At 35.8% G+C, this 24775-nt stretch overlaps 1 protein-coding gene across 1 annotated transcript in view; it reads right to left on the minus strand.

Moving 5' to 3' along the window:
* Positions 1–4745: 4745 nt before the first annotated feature.
* The window catches only part of LOC123566493 (uncharacterized), a 158833-nt gene continuing 138803 nt past the window's right edge, over positions 4746–24775 (minus strand). Inside the window, exons 32-49 of the mRNA XM_053549125.1 lie at positions 24362–24460; positions 22933–23027; positions 22081–22228; positions 21159–21276; positions 20803–20895; positions 20112–20214; positions 19575–19803; positions 19087–19259; positions 18428–18530; positions 17681–17863; positions 16241–16411; positions 15084–15201; positions 14391–14602; positions 13531–13707; positions 10824–10924; positions 10167–10378; positions 9689–9877; positions 4746–6224 (exon numbers count right to left, since the gene is read on the minus strand). Of these exons, the coding sequence (XP_053405100.1) occupies positions 5776–6224; positions 9689–9877; positions 10167–10378; positions 10824–10924; positions 13531–13707; positions 14391–14602; positions 15084–15201; positions 16241–16411; positions 17681–17863; positions 18428–18530; positions 19087–19259; positions 19575–19803; positions 20112–20214; positions 20803–20895; positions 21159–21276; positions 22081–22228; positions 22933–23027; positions 24362–24460 (2973 nt within the window). The 3' untranslated portion in view covers positions 4746–5775. The remainder of the gene's footprint in view (positions 6225–9688; positions 9878–10166; positions 10379–10823; positions 10925–13530; positions 13708–14390; positions 14603–15083; positions 15202–16240; positions 16412–17680; positions 17864–18427; positions 18531–19086; positions 19260–19574; positions 19804–20111; positions 20215–20802; positions 20896–21158; positions 21277–22080; positions 22229–22932; positions 23028–24361; positions 24461–24775) is intronic.

Genomic DNA, 24775 nt, shown 5'->3' on the forward strand with positions numbered 1-24775 from the left:
CATAGCATGTCACGGATACGGTGATTCCTCGTAGACAGATACCAGTCAGTTGCTGATGATATCGAATCTGATGAAGTCCGTGCTACATCTGGTGTCCCCGATGAATCCGTTCGGAGACCCTACTTCCTATTTTACTTGCTAAAGATGTGGGGAAGCATAAAAAGAGAGATAGGACTCGGTGGCCAAACAGAACGTACAAAGATACGAAATGTATTATGCACGAAATTAAGATAACGTTCTGACGTCATATCGTCATCATTATCCTAAGAAACGACGTCAAAACATTGTTACTTGTTTTGAAACGTCATGACGTCTTTCCTGTTTACGGACGTTGGTTTCCCGCGCTTTGTTTAAAGGCAGTGGCTAGAAAACCGGAATCGGTTCCCTAGACAGCGAACTTATTCGTCCGGAACCGCTTCTCTAACCATAATACCGTGCATAGGCTAGGGAACCGGAATTTTATAACACTGCCGAAATCCACTCTGTTTCTATAAGTAAGTATCATGCATATTATTATCTTAAAATTAATTTTACCATTCCCTTCCATTTATCTGCGTTTACTGTCTCCAAAAGTCTACTCGCCGCATTCCGTGTCTGTCATATTAATTGGAATGGTGTAAACTAGTAGGAAATGAATGCGTGAAAACTACTTTGTCGTTTTTAAATGTTATTTGTTTAAAACATGTACAATGTTTAAATTGTTTTTTTTTAAATAGTATTTATTTGTATTTTCGTCATTACATGTTTATAGATGTACAAACAAATTTAATTGCCATTAAAACTTCTTGCAGATTATCTGATCCTTTAAAATTATGTACTGGTTTGTAATACCTCGGCATTACACGTTCAAAGATATGTGATCAATACAAATTAACAGAATTAAATTTAAATTACTTAGTTTGTTTTAATTGTTTCTTTTATTGTATTGTACCTTTTAAGTTTAAATTTCAAGTTTATTTCGGCTTGCTCCAATGCCGACGATTTCCGCATTCATTCGTATACGTTTATCTTCCAATATGGCGGACAGTATGCAGCGAGTACACTTTTGGAGACATAGTAGACACAGATAAATGAAAGGGCATAGCTAGCTTGCTGAAATGGTGAAAATAATTAAGATAATAACATGCATGACACTTTCCAAAAGAAACAAAGTGAATTTCGACAGCTTTATGCATAGAAATAAAATTCCGGTTCCCTAGCCTATGCACGGTAATTTGGCTAGAGAACCGGTTCCGGACGAATAAGTTCGCTGTCTAGGGAACCGATTCCGGTTCTCTAGCCACTGCCTTGTTTAAATACACTGCCATAATTTATGAAATAGTTCTAAAAGGAAAGCCGTTCTATTGATTTTATTTTTATTATTATTTCTTGAAATCGGTATGCAAGAAAAAGATTCTGTCACTGGTTATAGGTGCAGATGGAAATATTCGGCTCTCGGGTAACTGATTAGGCGGTAACTCGGCAAGGAGCCTCATTACCCCTAAACAGTTACCCTCGAGGCCGGATATTCCAATCTGCACCTACAACCAGTGAAAGAATCTTATAATATGTATATTTCCCATATAAACGAAATATACAAACATATTAACAATATCAAACAAGTGTTTTAGCAGCGTTACTGAGATGTTATCACATAGGCATTTAACTGACAGGACTCAAAGTTCACTTCAACATAACCAAAGCAACAATATACATGTATAATTTGACATAAACAGAGTGAGAAAACACATCAAGGAGGTTTTGAAAAATTCTCTGAAATAGTCAGAATTTTGAAAATAGCTAGTTTGAGATACAAAGTTTCAATTATTTATGAGACCTAAGGAGCCTCTATTATCATAGCAAAGTCATTTTGGCAAATTTTGTTAAAAACTGACTTGAAATAAAAATTTCATCAAAACTGAGTTCAAATGGCGATTTTCAGTTGACTGTTTGCTCCACTCACAAAAATATTGCATGTTTTGTTCACTTGAATGTGAAAGATGTTTTGATCTTTCACAGAAACAAAGCAATATCCTCTGCATAAAAACCACAACAAGAGGACCATGATGGTCCTGAATCGCTCACCTATCCCCACATGACCCAGTGTTGAACTGAGTATGACGTCGTTATTTCTATTATTTGACAAAGTGACCTAGTTTTTCAGCACATGTGACATAGATATCATCAAGATAAAAAATTCTGACCAATTTTCATGAAGATCCATTGAAAAATATGGCCTCTAGAGAGGTCACAAGGTTTTTCTATTATTTGACCTAATGACCTAGTTTTTGAAGGCACGTGACCCACTTTTAAACTTGACCTAGATATCATCAAGGTGAACATTCTCACCAATTTTCATGAAGATCTCGTGAAAAATATGGCCTCTAGAGAGGTCACAAGGTTTTTCTATTTTTCGACCTACTGACCTAGTTTTTGAAGGCACATGACCCAGTTACGAACCTGACCTAGATATCATCAAGCTGAACAGTCTCACCAATTTTCATGAAGATCCATAGAGAAATATGGCCTCTAGAGAGGTCACAAGGTTTTTCTCTTTTTAGACCTACTGACCTAGTTTTTGACCCCACGTGACCCAGTTTCAAACCTGACCTAGATATCATCAAGATGAACCCTCTGACCAATATTCATGAAGATTTCATGAAAAATATGGCCTCTAGAGAGGTCACAAGGTTTTTCTATTTTTAGTTCTACTGACCTAGTTTTTAACCCCACGTGACCCAGTTTCGAACTTGATCTAGATATCATCAAGGTTAACATCATGACCAATTTTCATGAAGATCCATTGAAAAATATGGCCTCTAGAGAGGTCACAAGGTTTTTCTATTTTTAGACCTACTGACCTAGTTTTTGACCGCACATGACCCAGTTTCGAACTTGACCTAGATATCATCAAGGTGAACATTCTCACCAATTTTCATGAAGATCCATTGAGAAATATGGCCTCTAGAGAGGTCACAAGGTTTTTCTATTTTTAGACCTACTGACCTAGTTTTTGATCCCACATGACCCAGTATCGAACTTGACCTAGATATCATCAAGGTGAACATTCTGACCAATATTCATGAAGATCTCATGAAAAATATGGCCTCTAGAGAGGTCACAATGTTTTTCTATTTTTAGATCTACTGACCTAGTTTTTATCCCCACGTGACCCAGTTTCGATCTTGACCTAGATATCATCAAGCTGAACATTCTGACTAATTTTCATGAAGATCCATTGAGAAATATTGCCTCTAGAGAGGTCACAAGGTTTTTCTATTTTTAGACCTAATGACCTAGTTTTTGACCCCACGTGACCCAGTTTCAAACTTGACCTAGATATCATCAAGGTGAACATTCTGACCAATATTCATGAAGATCTCATGAAAAATATGGCCTCTAGAGAGGTCACAATGTTTTTCTATTTTTAGACCTACTGACCTAGTTTTTAACCCCACGTAACCCAGTTTCGAACTTGACCTAGATATCATCAAGGTGAACATTCTGACCAATTTTCATGAAGATCTTGTGAAATATATGGCCTCTAGAGAGGTCACAAGGTTTTTCTATTTTTAGACCTACTGACCTAGTTTTTGACAGCACGTGACCCAGTTTCGAACTTGACCTAGATATCATCAAGGTGAACATTCTGACCAATTTTCATAAAGATCCCATGAAAAATGTGACCTCTAGAGTGGTCACAAGCAAAAGTTTACGGACGCACGGACGCACGCACGCACGGACGACGGACGACGGACGCCGCGCGATCACAAAAGCTCACCTTGTCACTTTGTGACAGGTGAGCTAAAAATCATAAATAGCTAAGACATATATGTGTACTGTTTCCAAGTTTCAAAAACTGCCTGGAAAATGCAATCAACTTTTGACTAGAAAGCAGTTTAACAATCAGACATCAACAAAAATAAATCAAAATGTAATTTCTACAAGAAACATCTGGATTCATCAAAGTAGTATTTTAGTCAACCCTATAAAAATCAGCCTGAAATTGCTTAACCTTTAGCCTGTTGTCAGCAAGTGATTCTGTCTTTGCAAACAGTGCAGACCAAGATCAGCCTGCACATGATCATAGTCTGCACTATTCACTATTCAGGCAGTAAATTTTCAGTGAACACCCCTTCAAATAACAATGGCACTGCCCAAATTGAATGACAGACCAGTCCATAATAGAAATTGAGCATGCTAAAGGTTAAGAATTAAAGTTCATTTCCCTATACATAATAGATTTGATCATATGACAGGAAACAGAAACATTCACAGATGAAAACATACTGAATGTCCATTCCCCCTCCCCACCCGTCACTCCCCCTCCAAATCTATTTCATAACAATTCAAGTTCACTCCTCTATTTTCTTTATACCCTGTATTCCTGTCACAGTTCATGTTGGATATTGTGAACTTTAAATCAATTGTAGAAACATTCTGAACCTAACATACATCACATAATTTGACAGTATTTACATGATAAATAGCTGAGTATTTCTACAACATTTAACCAAAAAGAGCCTGAGATAGTCATACAGAACTGGAATAATTTGAAAATGCAATTGTGAACATAAATATGTATTATAGTACTTGTATAGTATACATTGTTCTTAAAAAATAACATGAGAACATTAATATCAGCTACATTAAACAATGATAATTCAGCCATGCCATGGGAAAACCAACATAGTGGCTTTGCGACCAGCATGGATCCAGACCAGCCTGCACATCTGCGCAGTCTGGTCAGGATCCATGCTGTTCGCTTTCAAACCCTATTGCAATTAGAGAAACTGTTAGCGAATAGTATGGATCCTGACCAGACTGCGCGGATGCGCAGGCTGGTCTGGATCCATGCTGGTCGCAAAGCCACTATGTTGGTTTTGTCATGGCGTGGCTCATATATCACTGAAAGTTAACAATGCACAACATTAGTCAATATCACAATAGGAAAAACTAAATAAAATCAGCAAAGAAATTAGTGTTATATTTACAAATAATGTATAGAAATATGAAGAGAAAAAATTAAATATATAAAATTGCAGCAGCCACTTGTGGTCAAGAATAAAGGTAACAATGAGCCCGGATTTGGTTGGTATAATATACTTTTACTTAACCAAAATGTAAAGACAATAGATAAAAAAAAAATATATAAATAGTACTAGAAAAAAAAAACAGCAGAAAAAAAAACAACAATAAAGACTCTTTCAAAAATTATATCGAGTTATGATTCTTAGAATATAGATACAAAAATTTATATTACTAAATTCCTGAAAAATACAAGCAAAATATCAAAATAACATCCAAAGCACTGTGAGTGCAAACATACTTTGTGTTGACTCTGATGTTGTAAACAAATTACATCAAATCACAATAAAAAAAAATTCCAATTTATTTTATCTAAGAAAATCAAGTTCACAAACTGCTGTTCCCACATGACAGTTTTTGGACAAAATCACAGAATTCTTTTGCTAATCTGTGCATTCCTTATATAACAAGTTAAGGGAAATATTCATATATATAATTACTAACTGGAATGTTTCTCTTACTCAGTATATACTGTACAAAAATTAATAACACTACATGACATTATTTGTGATTTTTTTCTAATAAAAAACAACTTGTAAAATTCCATGAATTTACTAGAACTGTGAATAACAGATTTAACTTAAGTGTCTATTGAAAGCACTGATCTCAGAAAAATAATCTAAAACAAATATTCAGAAATTATTACGTCACCCAAGAAAATATGCCGAGATTAAGTATGTAACCAGACCTGGGACAACGTCCCTGTAACTACATGAGACTACATGTTTTACTTTTTGGTTTCTCAACAGTTGTTTTTGACCTTGACATTGTTGGCCTATCTTGCTGAAACTTCTCTTCTTTTGGAAATTCTTCCTTCTTCCCAGGTTTTCCAAAATATGTTTTTGCTCTTGCTGCCGTTTGAGGCTGTTGGATATCTCCTGACTCCTTAGTTACTTCCCCTTGTAATTTAGACTTTTTCTCCTCGGTTGCTTCCCTTTGTCCAGATGTTTCAGTTATCTTCCCTTGATTTGAAATACCCTCTTGAGTTATGTCCTTTTGTTTAGGTAATTCTTGATCGCCTTTGCTGACATTTTCAAGACTTTTTGGTGCAGAAGATTCAATATCAAAGTCTGTCTTTGCTGGGGTCTTTGCAGATTTTTTCATTTGCGTTTTCTTTTTCATTAAAGGTTTTTCTTCAGCCTCTTTTTCACTTGAATCTGGAAGTTACATTTAAAAACAAGTTTACCAATAACATATGAAAAATAGGAGCCTGAATGTATTTTCAGTTCAGTAAAGGTCAGAGAGACATAGCTGCTACTTTAGAAGATGGAATTACATGACTTTGTTAGAAATTTTCTACAAAAACTCATCTAGTATGTTGCTAGAAAAATATTCTTATTAAGATAACATAAACTTAAACAAGAGGGCCATGATGGCCCTATATCGCTCACCTGTTATCATTGCACTTGAGGACAAGAAGGTCCTCAGAAAAAATATCTAAGTCCAAAGGACAGGAACAACAAAATAAGAAATTACACCAAACAGAAAAACAAAATTCTTACAAGGTACAGATATGTCAAAATACACCTAAAAATTGGAGGTACCATCCATGTTGTACCACAGAAAAGTGGTCTCGGGTTTTTCCTACAGCCAATAATAAAAAAGTTACTAAAAATAAGCTATTTATAGTAACGTAAAAGGGAAGTAATAATAAAGAAAATTATTGTGAGTGAACAAAAGAAGGATCTGCCAAATAAATCTGTTGACATAAATGAAATTTCAGATCAGTATCTTCATTAGTTACGGAGATATACCAATTTTAATTTGAAATAAAGGGAGGTAATTTGACATAAAATCAGTCCATAGTTATCTACCCTGATTGGCTCAGTCCAACTAATGACAATAATGAAATTTCAAATAAGTACTTACTGATATAAATCCATTTTGACTACAATCAAGGGAGGTAATCAGATATAAAATAACTCTGGTAACTACGACTGGATCTGGTTTGTCATGGAATCCAAGATTTATTGTTGCTGAAGATATTTTGGAAGTTTGTATCAAATAAAACCATAAATGAAGTCTCTGTATGGCTACAAAAGCCAAAATAGCCAATTTTGGACCTTTAAGGGGCCACAACTCTGGAACCCATGATGGAATCTGGCCAGTTCAAGAAAGGAACCAAGATCTTGTGGTGATACAAGTTGTGTGCAAGTTTGGTTAAAATCGAATCATAAATGAAGTTGCTATTGTGCAGACAAGGTAAAAATAGCTAAGTTTGGTCCTTTCAGGGGCCATAACTCTGGAACCCATTAGGGGATCTTGCCGGTTCAACAAAGGAACTGACATCTTATGGCAACACAAGTTTTGTGAAAGTTTGATTAAATTTAAATCATAAATGAAGCTGCTATTGCGCAGAAAAGGTCAAAATAGCTAATTCTGGCCCTTTGAGGGGCCATAACTCTAGAACCCATAATGGATTCTAGCCAGTTCAAGAAAGGTACCAAGATCTTATATTGATACAAGTTGTGTGCAAGTTTGGTTAAAATAAAATCATAAATGAAGCTGCTATTGTGCAGACAAGGACAAAATAGCTAATTCTGGCCCTTTCAGGGGTCATAACTCTGGAACCCATAATGGTATCTGGCCAGTTCAAGAAAGGAACCAAGATCTTATGGTGATACAAGTTGTGTGCCAGTTTGGTAAAAACCAAATCATAAATAAAGCTGCTATTGTGCAGAAAAGGTCAAAATTGCTGATTTTGGCCCTTTCAGGGGCCATAACTCTGGAACCCATAAAGGGATCTGGCCAGTTCAAGAAAGGAACCGAGATCTTATGGTGATTAGAAGTTGTGTGCAAGTTTGGTTAAAATAAAATCATAAAAGAAACCACTATCGTGCAGACAAGAAATTGTTGACGGACGCACGCACGGACTGACGACGGGTGATCACAAAAGCTCACCTTGTCCCTATGTGACAGGTGAGCTAAAAAAAAGATATTTATCACAGAAGGCTTCAGTAATGTCTTTGTTCACACTGCAATTTCAAACAAATCTAGATGTTCATATTCATAAAACGCTCCTAAATCCAACTTTAACCCTTACCCTGCTAAATTTCCATAATGAACTTGTCCATCTTTCAATTTGGACTGTACCATTAACTGTTAAAAGGAACGCTTACCAAAAAGGTACTGACTGAATGGCTAACAAGCAAAATCGATTAATTGGTATCCCCCGCAGAAAGGATTTGTGGTGAGGAATGGCAAAAAAATATATCCGGCAAAAAGTTAAGGATATTACTTAGAAGCAAATAATTTCATTAGTCAAAATGAAATTTAATTGAAAATAAATGCTTTTTGTTTGTGTGTGTGTGTGTGGCGGGGGGGGGGGGGGCAGCGGGGGTGACCAGATGTGGGTACACAACTTAACATGTTTATAATAAATGTTCATGGAAAAGAATGAAAAAAGTTTAATGAAATTCTACCAATTGGTTGGTTTGTTATGTACAAATCTGCAGATTTTTAAACAATTAAAGGGCAATAACTCTAAGGTTCATATTAATTTCAAGTTTCATGAAATTCTACCAGCTTGTTACTGAGAAATGTCTGCAGACGTGGATTTTTCATTAAATCAAGGGCAACAATTCTAAGCGAAATTGACCAATCAAAAAAACAACTGACAGGCATCATTGCAGTATGTTGGTGCATGTTTATTTCAAGTTTTATGAAATTCTACCTGCTAGTTACTGAAAAATGGCTGTCAGGCTTTCAAGCACTATTTGGCAAAAAAATACGGCTAAAATTAGGCCTATCTTTGCCAAAAAATAAGGGCTACATTAGGACTAGATGCCCACGGGCAACATGTCAAGCCCGCCCTTTGACCATATACAGTGTTGCTTTTCATCATCACCAGACCTGAATCGTCATAGCAAGGTGCATAGAACAGAGAGGGGGAAGGTATGGGAGAGGGGCCTCTGTCTATGTTGGGAAGAGTGTAGTCCCCACCTGAATTTTTTGATACACAGGTATGAAATGGTGACCACAGGTGTATTTTCTGGTCTAAATGTTGAGGTATTGGATGGGTACTCTTTTCAATTTGGGGGGGCGGGGTTAGGGGCCTCTCCCCCTGGAAAATTTTGAAATAAAGGTATGGAATGGTGGCCTCTGGTGCGTTTTTGGGCCTAAATTTTGAGAAAATATACAGTTGGGTGCAACTTCACAAAAACTTAGGGACAATTTGAAAAAATAAGGGCTTTTTTAGGAATCTGGGCCTTTTTGAGTGTTTATTTAGGAATTTTAGGGAGGCCTAAAAAAATTAGGATTTTTTAGGAATTTTAGGGCCACTTGAAAGCCTGGGCTGTGGACGGATGCACACACACACAGACAGACAATGCCATTTCAATACCCCACTTCCAATTTCATCAGCTTGGGATAAAAAGTGCAGATCTTGATCAGACTGCACAGATGTGCAGGCTGATCATGATCTATTCTGGTCACAAAGGCAGAATCAATTGTGTCCAGCATGACAAAGGGTTAAAGCTCAAAACAATGTACATACACATAGCAAAACCATTTGATTGAGTTATTAGACACTTTCTAGCAAGACACTTATTACTAAATGTTGAGATTTACTATGTATACACAATTGGAATCTTGACCTGTCTTAGCTTAAAACAGTACAAACCTTTTTCTTTTTCTACATGTTCTTCTTCACCCTTTTCTGCTTTAGTTTCAGTTTCATCTACAGATGCTTTAGACATTTTCTTTTTCATTACTGAAGGTTTGGGTACTTTCCTGTCTGGCAGAAGTTCATATGTCGTGTACATGTCCGACGTTCCTGCCCCTGCATCTTTTTTGGCTCCTTGAACATTTTCTGGAAATTCATCAGTTTTTAAGAATCATTTATTCATGGCTTAAACCTATGGAAAGCGATAGGGAACCCCAGATATTTACTATATATTTTACTTCTAATATATATCATTATATATTTATTAAGTTAATGCACTTTATGTTCTTAATTCATTGTTACATTGTATTTAGAAATTTTTCATAAAATGGCATAATTTTTGGTTTATGATGAGAAATATTCAAAATGTTAATAAGTAACATGAAAATTACATGACAGGCATTCTAAATCAAAAACAAGTTTTTAGGAATCTAACCTTTTCTTCTTTTTGCAGTTCTTGATGATGTAAATTTGATGCTGAATTCAGCATTTTGTCCAGATCTGAGACCAGTCACCATGTACATGTTGTCAGCGACCACTGATTCTGTAGTCCTGTTGGCTGTTGCATCCGAACTCAGGACTGTCACCTTCATTGACTTCCTGTGTCTGTCACATAACCATATTGTCTTTCCATTTGGCAGACGGCATCTGATACAAAAATAGTATACTGTGAATATCTTTGATTTTGTAGGCACAAAATTTCATTGTTTTGGCCACATTTGTGGATATTTGTTATGCGGCACAAAATGTATTGTTGAGATAAGGAAAGTAGCTTGATTCCAAAAGCTATTTTCATTTAACCTGATGTAATTTCTCAACACTGTAATAACCACAATCACCATAACGCTTCGGCTTTATGATGGTGGTATAAGATACAAAAGCAATAAAATAATCACTTTAAAAAGATTTGAATTTGGGTACTTGCATATTACTAGTCACTGAATCTTCTTACCCATCTGGCCCTATTGACTGAACGTTAAAGCATTTCAGTGTCTTAGAATGTTTTTGCTAAATCTATAAAACACTAGATAGTCCTGATGATATTGATGTACCTGTCAAAATCATTAGATTCAGTTTTGAGAAAAACTGTTACCTTGCAAGTTTACCCATGTTCCTGTGTGAGTCTGCGTCTATAACAAGTTGCCTAAATTCATGGTATATCTCCTGATAGTCAGACATCGTAGCTTGTGGATTCTTCAGTGGAAAAAAAGGAATTATTTACACTTGCTCATTGGTTTCTATAATGTTTCCTGTACAAAAATCATTTTACTCATTACAATTATGTACATAATTATGTACAATGCCCATTGTTTTTACCTATCTATCATGTTACCTGTCTAGGGGGAAAAAAATAGGAAACTTGTTTCAGACAGTTATGGCCACTTAAAAGCAGTCCTGCATGGTCAGATGTTTTCTTCTATGAAACAGAGCTTGATTTAATTCTGATTTTTCAGATCTTTTTCATCTATACAGAAAATCTGGCAAAAATTAACAAGAGGGCCATGATGGCCCTATATCGCTCACCTGTTATCATTGCACTTCAGGACAAGAAGGTCCTCAGAAAAAATATCTAAGTCCAAAGGACAGGAACAACAAAGGAAAGAAATTTAACCAAAAAGAAAAAAAATTTTTACAAGGTATAGATATGTCAAAATACACCTAAAAATTGGAGGTACCATCCATGTTGTACCACAGAAAAGTGGTCTCGGTTTTTCCCTACGGCCAATAATAAAAAAGTTACTAAAAACAAGCTATTTATAGTAATGTAAAAGGGAAGTAATTAAAAAGAAAATTATTGTAAGTGAACAAAAGAAGGACCTGCCAAATAAATCTGTTGACATAAATGAAATTTCAGATCAGTATCTTCATTAGTTATGGAGTTATACCCATTTTAATTTGAAATAAAATGAAATTTCAAATAAGTCCTATAAGTACTTTCTGATATAAATCCATTTTGACTACAATCAGGGGAGGTAATCAGATATAAAATAACTCTGGAACCTACGATTGGATCTGATTTGTCATGCAATCCAAGATTTATTGTTGTTGAAGATATTTTGGAAGTTTGTATCAAATAAAACCATAAATGAAGTCTCTATATGGCTGCAAAAGCCAAAATAGCCAATTTTGGACCTTAAAGGGGCCATAACTCTGGAACCCATGATGGAATCTGGCCAGTTCAAGAAAGGAACCAAGATCTTGTGGTGATACAAGTTGTGTGCAAGTTTGGTTTAAATCAAATCATAAATGAAGTTGCTATTCTGCAGACAAGGTCAAAATAGCTAATTTTGGCCCTTTCAGGGGCCATAACTCTGGAACCCATTATGGGATCTGGCCAGTTCAAAAAAGGAACTGAGATCTTATGGCAACACAAGTTTTGTGCAAGTTTGATTAAATTCAAATCATAAATGAAGCCACTATCGTGCAGACAAGAAATTGTTGACGGACGGACGGACGCACAGACCCTTTCAGGGGCCATAACTCTGGAACCCATGATGGAATCTAGCCAGTTCAAGAAAGGAACCGAGATCTTATGGTGATACAAGTTGTATGCAAGTTTGGTTAAAATAAAATCATAAATGAAACCACTTTCGTGCAGACAAGAAATTGTTGACGGACGGACGCACGGACACACGACGGACGACGGACGAAGGGTGATCACAAAAGCTCACCTTGTCACTATGTGACAGGTGAGCTAAAAAGTACAGCTGGCGCTTGATTTTTTTATAGACCAATTTGAATATTTTTGCAAATAAAATATGTTCTATAACACAGTTTTTAATAAAAATCTTTCACATATGTAAATTAACATTTTGTTTATGATATGGTCAAATAAAATGAGCCGAGCCATAAGAAAACCAACATAGTGTTTGCAACCAGCATGGATCCAGACCAGCCTGAGCATTTAGGCAGTTTGTTCAGGATCCATGCAGTTCGCGAACAGTTTCTCTAATTGCAATAATAGGCTTTGAAAGTGAACAGCATGGACCCAGACCAGACTGCGGATGTGTAGGGTGGTCTGGATCCATGCTGGTCGCAAACGCACTATGTTGTTTTCCTCATGGCACAGCTCAAATGTATATTAGGTTCTTGTTACATGATTTAAGAGATTCACAACTTTTAATCAGATCTGACAGCATTATTTGGAATTATTTTGTTGGTCAACATTTCTGCTATCATATTTTTTGGTTTAGAAAGGATGACATCTTGACTATTATATAAATGTACACACAGGATGACATTTATATGTTTGATAATTTTCCTTTTTTTTCTCCAAACATTATTCTTTGTAACCAGCATAAATGACATTACATTATTGTTTCTGGTTAATCAAACATGCAGATAACTCTACAATGGCCTCAGTGACAAGACAGAAATATCACTTTGATAAAATATACCAACTAATTTTCAAAATACCGGGAATCAGCAAGACTTGCCAGCAAACCAGCAAGCACAAATCAATGTAAGAAATCACAGATATATGCCCAAGAAATGGCAAACCTAAAATGATAATCATCTAAAGCAAGCCGAAAAACAAAACTCTAAAACCTTACCTCAACATGGTAGAAAATTTTGCTCTTATCATTATAATTATGACCATTGAGAATACCAAAAGAGAAGTAAAACTTGTTCTAGTGCTTGAAAATGGTATAGCAAATGCACTGTTAAGCTATCAACAAAACTCAAGAATGACCAAACAATGTTTACCATTACAAGTGCCGACAATTTTTTTATCATTATGTGGAATATGCCAACAACTCCAAATAAAGTGTATTCTTGCCCATGCATGAGTTACTCACCTCTTCCAACCATGTAATATAATCTTCACCAAATTCACTCTGCATGCAGTTAAAGTTGAAATGTTTATTGTACTTCATCACCGCAGTCATACGAGCTATTAAGGGACAGAACTTGTCCAGCAGTGTCTCTCCAAAGTCATGTGGTAAATGTATAGGCTCAGTTACACTGTGCCATCCCTTCAATACAAAAAATAAATATCTATACACCTCATCATGTTTCATCTGACACTAATTAATCTAAATGAATACATAAATTTTTTGGGCACAAAATCCATGGCTTTAACTGCTGGCAGCAAGTGAATCTGCCTTTGCGACCAGTGCAGACCAAGATCAGCCTGCACATCTGTAATCACGGTCTGCACTGTTCGCAATTCAGTCAGTAAATTTTCAGTGAAGACCCCTTCAAATAATAAATGGTATTGCCCAAATTGAATGATGGACCAATCCATTTTAGAAATTTAGCAGGCTAAAGATTAAATCACATGTAGTCTTCACTGCAGAGAGGTTAAGGGCATAACTCTGAATGGCTTGTCCTGTGTTACTGATAGTTTATGGTGCACCCTGTGTTTGCGATCAAATCATTAGCCACCCAGCTGGACTCTGAAAGGTCTATGGTTTTACCCAGGGTGCTCATCTATCTTTGAAATAAGACTTGAAACTATCTTCCTTCTTCAGCAAAAGGCAAAAAGCTGTTATGCTACCTAAACTGTGTCAAAGTGAATTTAATACAAACTAAAATCATTTCTTATAAACCTGAAAATCCTAGATAACAAGGCAAATCTGATAAGGCAAATGATACTAAATTGTTCAGAAACTGTCAAAATGATTCTTATACATAAACTTATTAAACTTTAACAAACCTCATCATGTTCACACAGTGTATGTACACAGTATGTCTGCATCTTAAATATTGACTTCATTTCAGATTTCTTTTTTGACAACTGGCGTTCTAACAATTTTTTGACAGGCTTAGTTTTAGAAGGTTTCTCCTCTGAGTTTGCATTCTCCGCAGATCCTGGTTCTGAATGATTTTCCTCCTCGGCATCTTCCGTTTCTTCTTGTATGTCATCCTCTAGAAATCAGAAAATTCATGTTCACAAATAAACAAAAAAAGTCCCAGCTAAATTGTGGTTTTCATGAAGGCATATTACACTGTTATACTATTCTAGTCTTGCAGGTTTTTTTTTATTATTTTTGCAGAAATGACAGAATTCTTGATCAAAACCTTCAAAAGAGCTTTTATGCTCTCTCAGTGGAAAGACATTCTAATATGTAACTTATTCAAAATAATATTCTTTACTACTCTACCAAATCCCCTTAACCTTTAGCCTGCTGGTGGCAAGTGATTTTACCTTGGCAACCAGTGCATACCAAGACCAGCCTGCACATACCTACTATTCTGTCAGTAAATTTTCAGTGAACAACCCTTCAAATAATAAATGGCAGTGCCCAAATTGAATGATGGAACAGTCCATTTTAGAAATTCAGCAGGGTAAAGATTAACATAACTGCTAGGATATGCCACACCCTCATCTCACTTCAAAATATTTTACCTGGTTTAGATTTCAGGAAGTCAACAATGAACAATCTAGGGTACACATCTACATCCTGGTGTTCTGCATAGAAACATAGTTGACGTAGCAACTTCCTCTGTGCCAACTCAAATAATTCCTGAAAAAGAATGGGAATCACTACAGTAAATAATAGCATTACATTATTATATCGTGGAGATTTATTTATTTTATTCTGTTTGGTTTAAAGTCGCATCAACACAATTACAGGTCATATGGTGACTTTCTAGCTTTGATGGTGGAGGAAGACCCCAGATGCCCCTCCGTGCATTATTTCATCATGAGCGGGGCCCTGGGTAGAACCACCGACCTTTCGTCAGCCAGCTGGATGCTTCGTCACATGAAGAATTCAATGCCCCCAGTGAGGCACAAACCAACATTGATGAGGGGCAAGTGATCTGAAGTCAGCGGCCTTAACCACTAGGCCACAGAGGCCCCTTATACCGTGGAGAATATGGTTGGATTTCATCAAGTCTAAAACTCTTAAGTCCAGTTGATACAACACTGACTTTGCATCCAGTGCTGTAAGTGTTCGCAAAAGTTGTAAAAGCAACAAGAGCTGTCTAATGACAGCACACTTGACTATCTGAAGCCCTTCCACCTAATACTAACTTACATAAAAGCTTTAGCATATTTCCAAGTTTAAAAAAGGGCATAATTTTGCCAATATGTAAGCTAGTTATGCAACTTGCCATGTCAGGTCATCGGAAGATAGCAAAGAAGTGTGGAGAAAATGAAAACATTTGGTCAAGTAATTCCTGATAAACGTGCCTATACGGCAAACTGTCAAAAAATTTCTACGTTAAAAAAGGTGCATAGTTTTGACAAAATAAAAGCTTACATTATGCAACGTCCCAGGTAAGTTTCCTGCATTATGCCAAAGTAATGTGTGCTGTTTGAAAGCATTTGGCATATTAGTTTTAAGAAACCTGTTCCCTACATGCAGAATTTAAACTAAAATTTAAGAGGTTAAAAAGGAGCAAAATTTTGACAAAATAACACTGATTTCAATAAAATAGATATTACAGATACATAAAATGCTCCTTGAGGTTACTTCATTATAATTTAAAGCAGTTAATTAATAAAATAAAGTTGCTAAGTACAGGTCATCAGAGATGTAGACTGTACTGATATATTACCTGGAATGAGAGATTTTTGTGTTCATTGTTTTGTTTGTTTTTCCTGTCTTTCTCTGTCTCGGGATCATCCACACTCAGCTTTTCTTTCACCATTGACAGCAAAGTGGAGTATGCTGTTTCACTCTTCTCTTGGAAACTGACAATGGGATACCTCAGTGACAGAACGCCAACCTGCAAAAATTGAGCAAAAACATGATTAACAAACCACTGTTTAGTTCACTTACATTGTTTCATAATAAATATTTTATAACAGATCTATATTTGAATGGCTTCAAGCCTAAAACAGGGCTTCTTTTTTCTCATCTGATGTATTAATCAATCTAGAAAGTCACGGGTTTTACCAAGGTACCTTTACCTTGGCTAAAATTATATCACTATAAAAACTAAATGTGTCAATATGACCTAAATTGTGTCAGTATGAATTAAGATAGGCCAACTAGATGCCCACAGGCAAAATGTCGAGCCCACCCTTTGACCCCTAACTGTGACCTTGACCTTTGAGATAGTCTGTCTTATTGAGTTAAACATTCTTGCCATATATAAACAAGATTCCTCAATGAACGTCAAAGTTTTGTGCCAGACAAGATCTGACGTTACCCTTTGACCTCCACCTGTGACCTTGAACTTTAAGATAACAATCTGGGGTTTGTGCAGCACATTTGGTTTCACTGAATTAACATTCATGCCAAATATAAACAAGATTCCTCAATGCATGTCAAAGTTATGGGCCGGACAAGGTCTGAAATGACATTTGACCTCCAGCTGTGACCTTGACCTTTGAGATAGAAACCTGGGATTTTTGCATGACACTCCATCTCACTTTGGTTAACATTCATGCCAAATATAAACAAGATTGCTACATGCATGTCAAAGTAAGAGTCCGGACAAACAAATCCTGATGCATGCACGCAAGGAGGCACACCGGCACATACACCGAACCACCATTTGGGCAACTATGTTTTTGCATCCACAAGCAGGCTCAACAAAAAACAACAAATAAATACAAACAAAGAAAACATAAACAATTTCTGCAAAACATGCAAACAAAGGTAAAAGTATCATCAAAAAGAGCAGAATCTTTTCAAGAATAGGCAGCCACTTAACATTTACGTAACTAGTGTTCCTGGCTTCTGCATTTGTACTCACCTGTTCTATTCATGAATCAGAGGTGGTGGTGAATGTTCAAAGATGCATCAAATCAAAATGAAAAATAATTAATTTGACCAGGGATCCATCTCCAGACCCCTTTATACAAAGTCTTGTTCTTTACCAACAGCCAAGAATACAACTGTATGAATTATAAACGATTCTGGCATGGTGTGAGCAGATTTAACCTTTAGCCTATTAAATTTCTAGAATGGACTGGTCCATCATTTAATTTGGGCACTACCATTAATGATTTGAAGGGGTATTCACAAACATACAAATGACAGTTTGTACCTCTGATGCTCTCCAGTTGTTTCCAGTTCCAACTACAGCCAGAATGATTGGCAATTTCAGGGTGTTGGCAGCATATCTAAACTCCATCCTACAGGTGGATGAATTCGCGTACTCATCCGATACACATACGATGACAAGTCGGGCACTCAATAATCCCTCTGCTATATCGTCAAACAACCCATTCTACAAATATATAACAAATTTTTGCATGGTAGACAAAGTTGCTGAATTTTTTTCATTACAACACCATTGATTTCCTCGAATAATAGAATCTACCTACGAAGACCATCATTTTCTGTTAATAGATGGTCTCTCATAACTGATGTTACTACATGACTCCTTACACAAATTGTTCATCAGTAGCTTGTGCTATTGAACAGACTATTATTCAACACAGATTTGCTGGGCTTAAGTCAAAGACTGAGAAAACTTTGAAATTTATTTCAAAATTATTATGTAAATTACTGAATGGTGTGCTGGTCTATAAACAAATGGTTTAGCCATTGGTCCTTTAGTTTTCGAAAGAGAAGTTTTTGTCTTTTTACAAGCAAGGTTATATACTTGTAGATATTTATTTGGGTTCATCTTCTGTGGAGATTTAATATAATAGCTACTTTATAAAAAAAAATACAGCAAATTCAGTTTCTGCAACTGCATGATCATGTATATATTTCACTCTTCAAGGTTTCAGATATAAACAAGCTATACAAGCCTACAAAAGTGCTACAACTGAGATATAGCATATACCTGCCCAACTCTTTCTACATCAATCCAACATTTTATACCATGCTTTTCCAGATTCTGCTTGATATCTCTTGGATCACCATAGCCAAGTGCCCCTGGTACAGACCTAAAACATAGAGCAAAAAGTTGCCACAAAATGTATCTGACTATATCAGAAACCAAAGATTATACCAGCACCTTAACCAGTGGACAGGAGTTAACAATGTCATATCAATAAGATGTTAATTCAAAATAAACAGTAACTGAAATGCTGATCTATAAAGCAAAATTCTTGGTGCAAGAAAAACATATACATTTGGCAGAAAGACGGAGAGTCATATGCAAATCCAAGGTTCCCATCTCAAAGGTCAATGTTGGAGGTCAAAGGTCAAGCCGGATCTTGACCAGTCCATAACTTTGACATGCACTGAGGAATCTTGTTTGTATCTAGCATGAATGTTTAACCCAATGAGACAGAGTGTCATGCACAAACATCAGGTTTCTATATCAAAGGTCAAGGTCACTATTAGGGTCAAATGGTGGGCTCGATATGTTGCCCCTGGGCATCTAGTTTTAGGAAAGGACTCATATGCACATTTTTTGAACTGAATCAGAATTCTGTTCTATTCTATTTGGCTGACATTTCACAGAACACCAAAAGGATTACACCATAAGCAATATACCTGGTTCCTAGCTTGACAGCTGTAGCAGAGTTGACCCATGTGTAGCTGAAGAAACACGAAGGTGTGGGATTTACACCTATCTGTTTATTGGTCTTGCTAGATACTGCCTTCAACAACTCTTCAAACTTAGACTGGTAAACTTCCTTCTTGGACTTTATCATATTCACATAAACCTGAACATTAAAATACAAAGTTCACAAGTGTGCTACATGCCAAAATATGCTAGTAAATTTATGAGACAGAGTCAAGAATAACAAGATAGATCTGTGACAAAAATAAAAAGTGCAAAGATGTACGTTACGTAAATAAACAAGAATAAATAAAGCTAAGACAAAAACAAGAAATCTGCTGCAAAATAAATGTGAAAACACAATTAAGCATGAAGCTGGGAAATATGAGACAGATGAATAAAACTTGGCAGAACAAAGAATTATGCTATATGACCTTTAGTTCAATAACACATTGCTCGATGTAATATAGTTAGCTACCTCATCTGATAAAAGAATTCCCAGTTTGCTCTGCTTCCACTCAAATCCATCACCCACGGCAACCACAATCATGGGTTTTCTCAAGGTCAGTCTGGCATATTTGAAGATGTTTACACAGTCCTCATCTTTAGCATAGTCATTTGAAATAAAGGCTATAACAACTGAGGCATCAGTCAGAGCTCTCGCCATCTCCTCTATAGAGTACGTCTTTCCGGGCGCAGCAAACCAACTGTAAAAAGTCCGAGTAGAAAATTATGTAACATAACGAACCTTCCAAATATGTCAGTACACAATACTGCGGGTCCAAAAATACAGGAAAGTCTCATAACAGAATCTGATTGGACGTTACTAAACACAATTTTAAAATTGACCAATGGCAGTGCCTCTTTCTGAGCATTGAGTTCCATTCAGATCTATACCATGTTGTTGGCAGCAGTGATCTGTATTTTAGCACGGAAGGCATAGTACCAAGTTAATCAGTTATAAGAAGATGTCTTACACAGAAAAATTATTTCTAGAGAAGAAACAAACAATAACCATTTATATCCCACAGCTTGAAGATCCTCACATACAGTAGCAGGGTGGATCACTGATGAACGACTGGCTGGTGCATCTTTACCACAATATGACATAAAGATATCTGGAATGTATAAAATATATACCTGAGTTGAAGTAGAAAACAGAAATTGTTGGTAACCAAATTTGGGACACAGAAAAAGACAACTTATATTTCATTGAAGAAAGAAAAACTATTATGTTGTATGGGTATAGTCCAGACAAAGGGATAAAAAGGAGTATAAATTGGTATAAAATTATAATTGACAGATAAGGATTATGTTTTGATGATATAAAGTCAAAACTAAAAAAAATACTATGAGATTTGACAAGTTCCTACCACCACCCTTGGTATTCTTTATGGAGATGCATTATATATGAATGGTGTTGTCTTTGATTTAAAAAATAATCAGATCAATGAGCACTTGCAATAATACTTAGTAGTGGTTCTGATGTCTTAGAAAGAAACAGCTTGTTTTCAAGACCTACCAGTTATACAGACAAAAATCATACATGTATAATCTGCTGTAAAAGATTACCATTTTTTCTTACTGTTTATCATAAAAAGTGCACCTTTACCTGATCTGAGTGGCCAAAGTTAACAAAGACCACAGTTTGTTGAGAGTTAAGGTATGACTGAACCTAAGGACAGTGTAATATCTCAAGCACTTACCTGCAGCCAGATCTTTACGAAGATCTCGAAGACTTCTTACAGACTGTACTAAATGAAGATCAAAGTCACTGTGATTGTCTGGCGGCATGCATGCTACAATACACAGAATACTGTTAACATAATTTAATGTAAAATACATATGTATTCTACCAGGAGGCAATTTGTTATAAATGTGTATGTTTTTTAGTATTTCCATATTATCTGGAGCAATATCACTTGGCATGAATGAAAAAATTCTCTACACAAGAGTAAACTTACAATGAATGTATATGGGTGGGAAAGATGTATGACCATAGTTCTCAAAACAATTACTGCTGAAATTTTTAACCCTGTAATCTGTAAAATCTTATATATACCTAACAGATCTATACAGGAGATGGTATGAAAGTACTTGATACACTGTAAGAATGGTGCCTTCAGCTCCATTGCTCTCCGGATTGTTGACGCCTTAAACATGTGTGGGTCTTTTAAAGCCTGAAAAGACAATTGTGAAAAATACTAATAAAGACTGATGTAATAGTTAGCTAAGACTAAGACTAGTGTACTTTTCTATATAAAGTTCTAGTGGCCTTATCTTATACAGTATTTGTAAATGAGAGTAAATGAAGCAAAACTGCATGAGTTTGGTGAAAAGATGCTGCACATTTGTACTTCAAATTTGATAGAATATAACAAATGTTTATAGGAGACAGATAAAATGTCTGATATTTCTCTTTACTATTGCATATACCTACCTTACATTCTGATAAAAAAAAAAAAAAAAAAAATACAAAAAATCACCACTCATGCAGTAAACAGCAGAAGAAATTCAGTCAGTTACAGTAACTGTGAATTCATTAATATTCCTTGGAGGACTAACTGTCTCAGATTTTGTGGGTTTTTTTTTTCTGATCTATGATCCCAATGAACAAATAGAATCCCAATTCATTTTATCTTCAAAAATTCTATGAATTAACCTTTAGCCTGCTTGGGGTATGTGATTCTGCGAACAGCCCAGACCAAGATCAGCCTGCTTGATCATGGTTTGCACTGTTGGCAATTCCATCAGTAAATTTTTAGTGATCACCCCTTCGAATAATAAATGGTATTGTCCAAACTGAACGATGGAATAGTCCACTTTTGAAATTTAGCAGGCTAAAGGTTAATGTCCCCATGAAATAGCCATTTTGGCCAAAAACACAATATTTCGTGTTAACAAACTTAAATTATTCCACAGCATTGTCACTGACTTTTATCAAATTAAAAATATGATATTCTACTCAATTTATGAACACATACCATTCTGAGACAGTCCGGACACGGGATAAGGAAGTCATACGTCACACCACGGAATGATTCAGCAATCAGCCCTTCAAACACTTCATGTACAAGAAATATAACATTCTCTGGGCGAGGACCTTGAACTTGAACTATCAACTCGGAATCTCTGAAAAATATCACAAACATTAAGCTTTAATAGCTTGTTTAAAAATTGTCTTAGGTGAAATTGTAAATTAGTCTACAGCATAAACTATGGTCTCAACAAGAGCATCGCAATGCTGAGCAATATATGCCCGAAACAAAGTCATATGACCTTTGACCCCTTAGTATGACCTTGACCTTGGAGTGAGCCATCCGAAACATGCGCTCTGCACGTCATCTTGATGTGGTAAACATTTGTGCCAAGTTTCTTTGAAATCCTTCAAGGGTTTCAAGAGTTACAGAGCAGACACGAAATTGCTAACGAATGGACAGACGGACGGATGGACAAAGGAGGGTAACATAACACGTCCCTTCAGGTGTAAAACAAAAGCATAAACTACTGTTATAAAGTAAACAAAGGCAGTACTGAGGTTATACAGTGTTACTTGATTTTACAGATTAAGCAGTTATAAAATTTCACTTCAACTTCAATTAAATAAAACTTATCCATATTGACCTCAATGAAAACAGTTAAAAAGTGATTATTTTTGTCCAAGTCAATCTGTTTGACAGCAAATAGGCTAGCCTGGTAGACAGTGTGGTCAAACGTTTCACTATTCTCGGTGAACATTTAACTGATTTGACAGTGCAGGTAAAAACTCTAAAAAGATACATTTTAATCAGTTTTTAACATTTACACAAATCCTTATAGTAGAATATTTACAATACCTTGTTTGATGCAGTAGTGCTATATGACCATTTTTCTTCAGGAAGGAACCTCGTTTCCATATCAAAGCACTGTCCGAGATCTGATGTAACCTAACCTGGTAAATAAAGAGGACAAACTGTACTTAACATGAATATTATGCATGTTTCAGATGGACGCTATAGATCAAAGTATTATCACAACATTTGCTTGATCAATGTTAATATCCTAATTAATGAGTTCGTAGTTTAATAAAGTCAGATGACAATCATGATACTGACAAAAAAACTTGCCTGATCTTTATTTTTTATTTACAACCATTTAGATATGATGGAGGAAGAAAGTATTACAATATTTAGAATGATTTTCACTCGCAAATTATTGGTAGCATGAGCTCCACCAAGTGGGGTAATATATGCCCGAAGGGTTACATCAGAGGAGGACAGGAGCAAAATTTAAACAACCTGACAGCCCAAAGGACAGGAACAACAAAGGAAAGACATTTTTAAAAGATTCAAAGTCCACTGAAAAAAATCTAAGACCACCAAAAAAATCCTTACCAGGAACAGATTATGTCAAAATACACCTAAAACTTGGAGGTACCATGCATCCATGTTGTACTACAGAAAAGTGGTCTCAGATTTTCCCTATGGCCAATAATAAAAAAAGTTACAAAATAAGCTATTTAAAGAAACACAAAAGGGAAGTTTTTCAATAGAGAAAATATTGTAAGTGAGAAAAAAGGAGCCTGCCAAATAAAAACAAGAGCACCAAAATGCAGAGGAATATACACACATGTCATATGACCTTTGACCCCTAAGTGTTATTTTGAACTTGAACTGAGCCATCCAAAACGTGCCCTCTGCATGTCCATTTGATGTGATAAAAATTTGTGCCAAGTTTCTTTAAAATCCTTAAAGCAGTTCAAGAGTTACAGAGCAAACATGAAACAAAGTCATATGACCTTTGACCCCTAATTGTGACTTTGATCTTGAAGTGAGCCATCCAAAACATGCTTTCTGTACATCGTCTCGATGAGGTAAACAATTGTGTAAAGTTTCTTTGAAATCCTTCAAGGGGTTCAAGAGTTAAAGAGTGGACACAAAATTGCTAAGGGATGGATAGACAGACAGACAGACACCAGGTCATAACATAATACATCCCTTTGGGCATAAAACAAAGTTAGGCAAATTAACTGAATAGCCAGAACAATTACTTTATTCCAGTAAAACATTACAGTTTTAGCAGTCAAACAAAGTTGGCTTAATTATGCTCAAATCTGTATCAAGCCCCATATAGAACCTTGTATACATTTTGTCTAACATTTGAACCATTTTCCTAAATGTAAATCTTATGAAAACATAATATTATGGTAAGTATAATTTATAAAAGACATATTAACTAAATAATATGTTTTTGTTGGTTTGCTTTCCCTCTCAAAAGTATACATACCTGTCCCCTGTTGAAAAGGCCAGCTGGAAGATAGTCAAACTTGTAGATCATTTTGTTTTCTTTCAAATCAGAATCTTTCTCTATTTCTGGCCATGTAAACTGAAACACATCAAGCAACATTCAAAAACCTCCACAACATAGAATGCAAAACTATAGAAGTCTCTTTTTGAACCTTTATCCTGCTAAATTTCTAAAATGGACTGGTCTATCACTTAATGGGGGTAATACCGCTTATTATTTGAAGCGATGTTCACTAAAAATTTACTGACTGAATAGCGAACAGTGCAGACCATGATCAGCCTGCACAGAAGTGTCCTTAACATAAATGAAGCATCATTACAAAAAGAAATTAATTCAAACTTGATATAAACAAAAAATTAACTGAAGAGCAGTATGTGCATGCATATTTTTTAG

This window comes from Mercenaria mercenaria, chromosome 8 (genome assembly GCF_021730395.1).
Source record: "Mercenaria mercenaria strain notata chromosome 8, MADL_Memer_1, whole genome shotgun sequence".
Taxonomy (NCBI): Eukaryota; Metazoa; Mollusca; class Bivalvia; order Venerida; family Veneridae; genus Mercenaria; species Mercenaria mercenaria.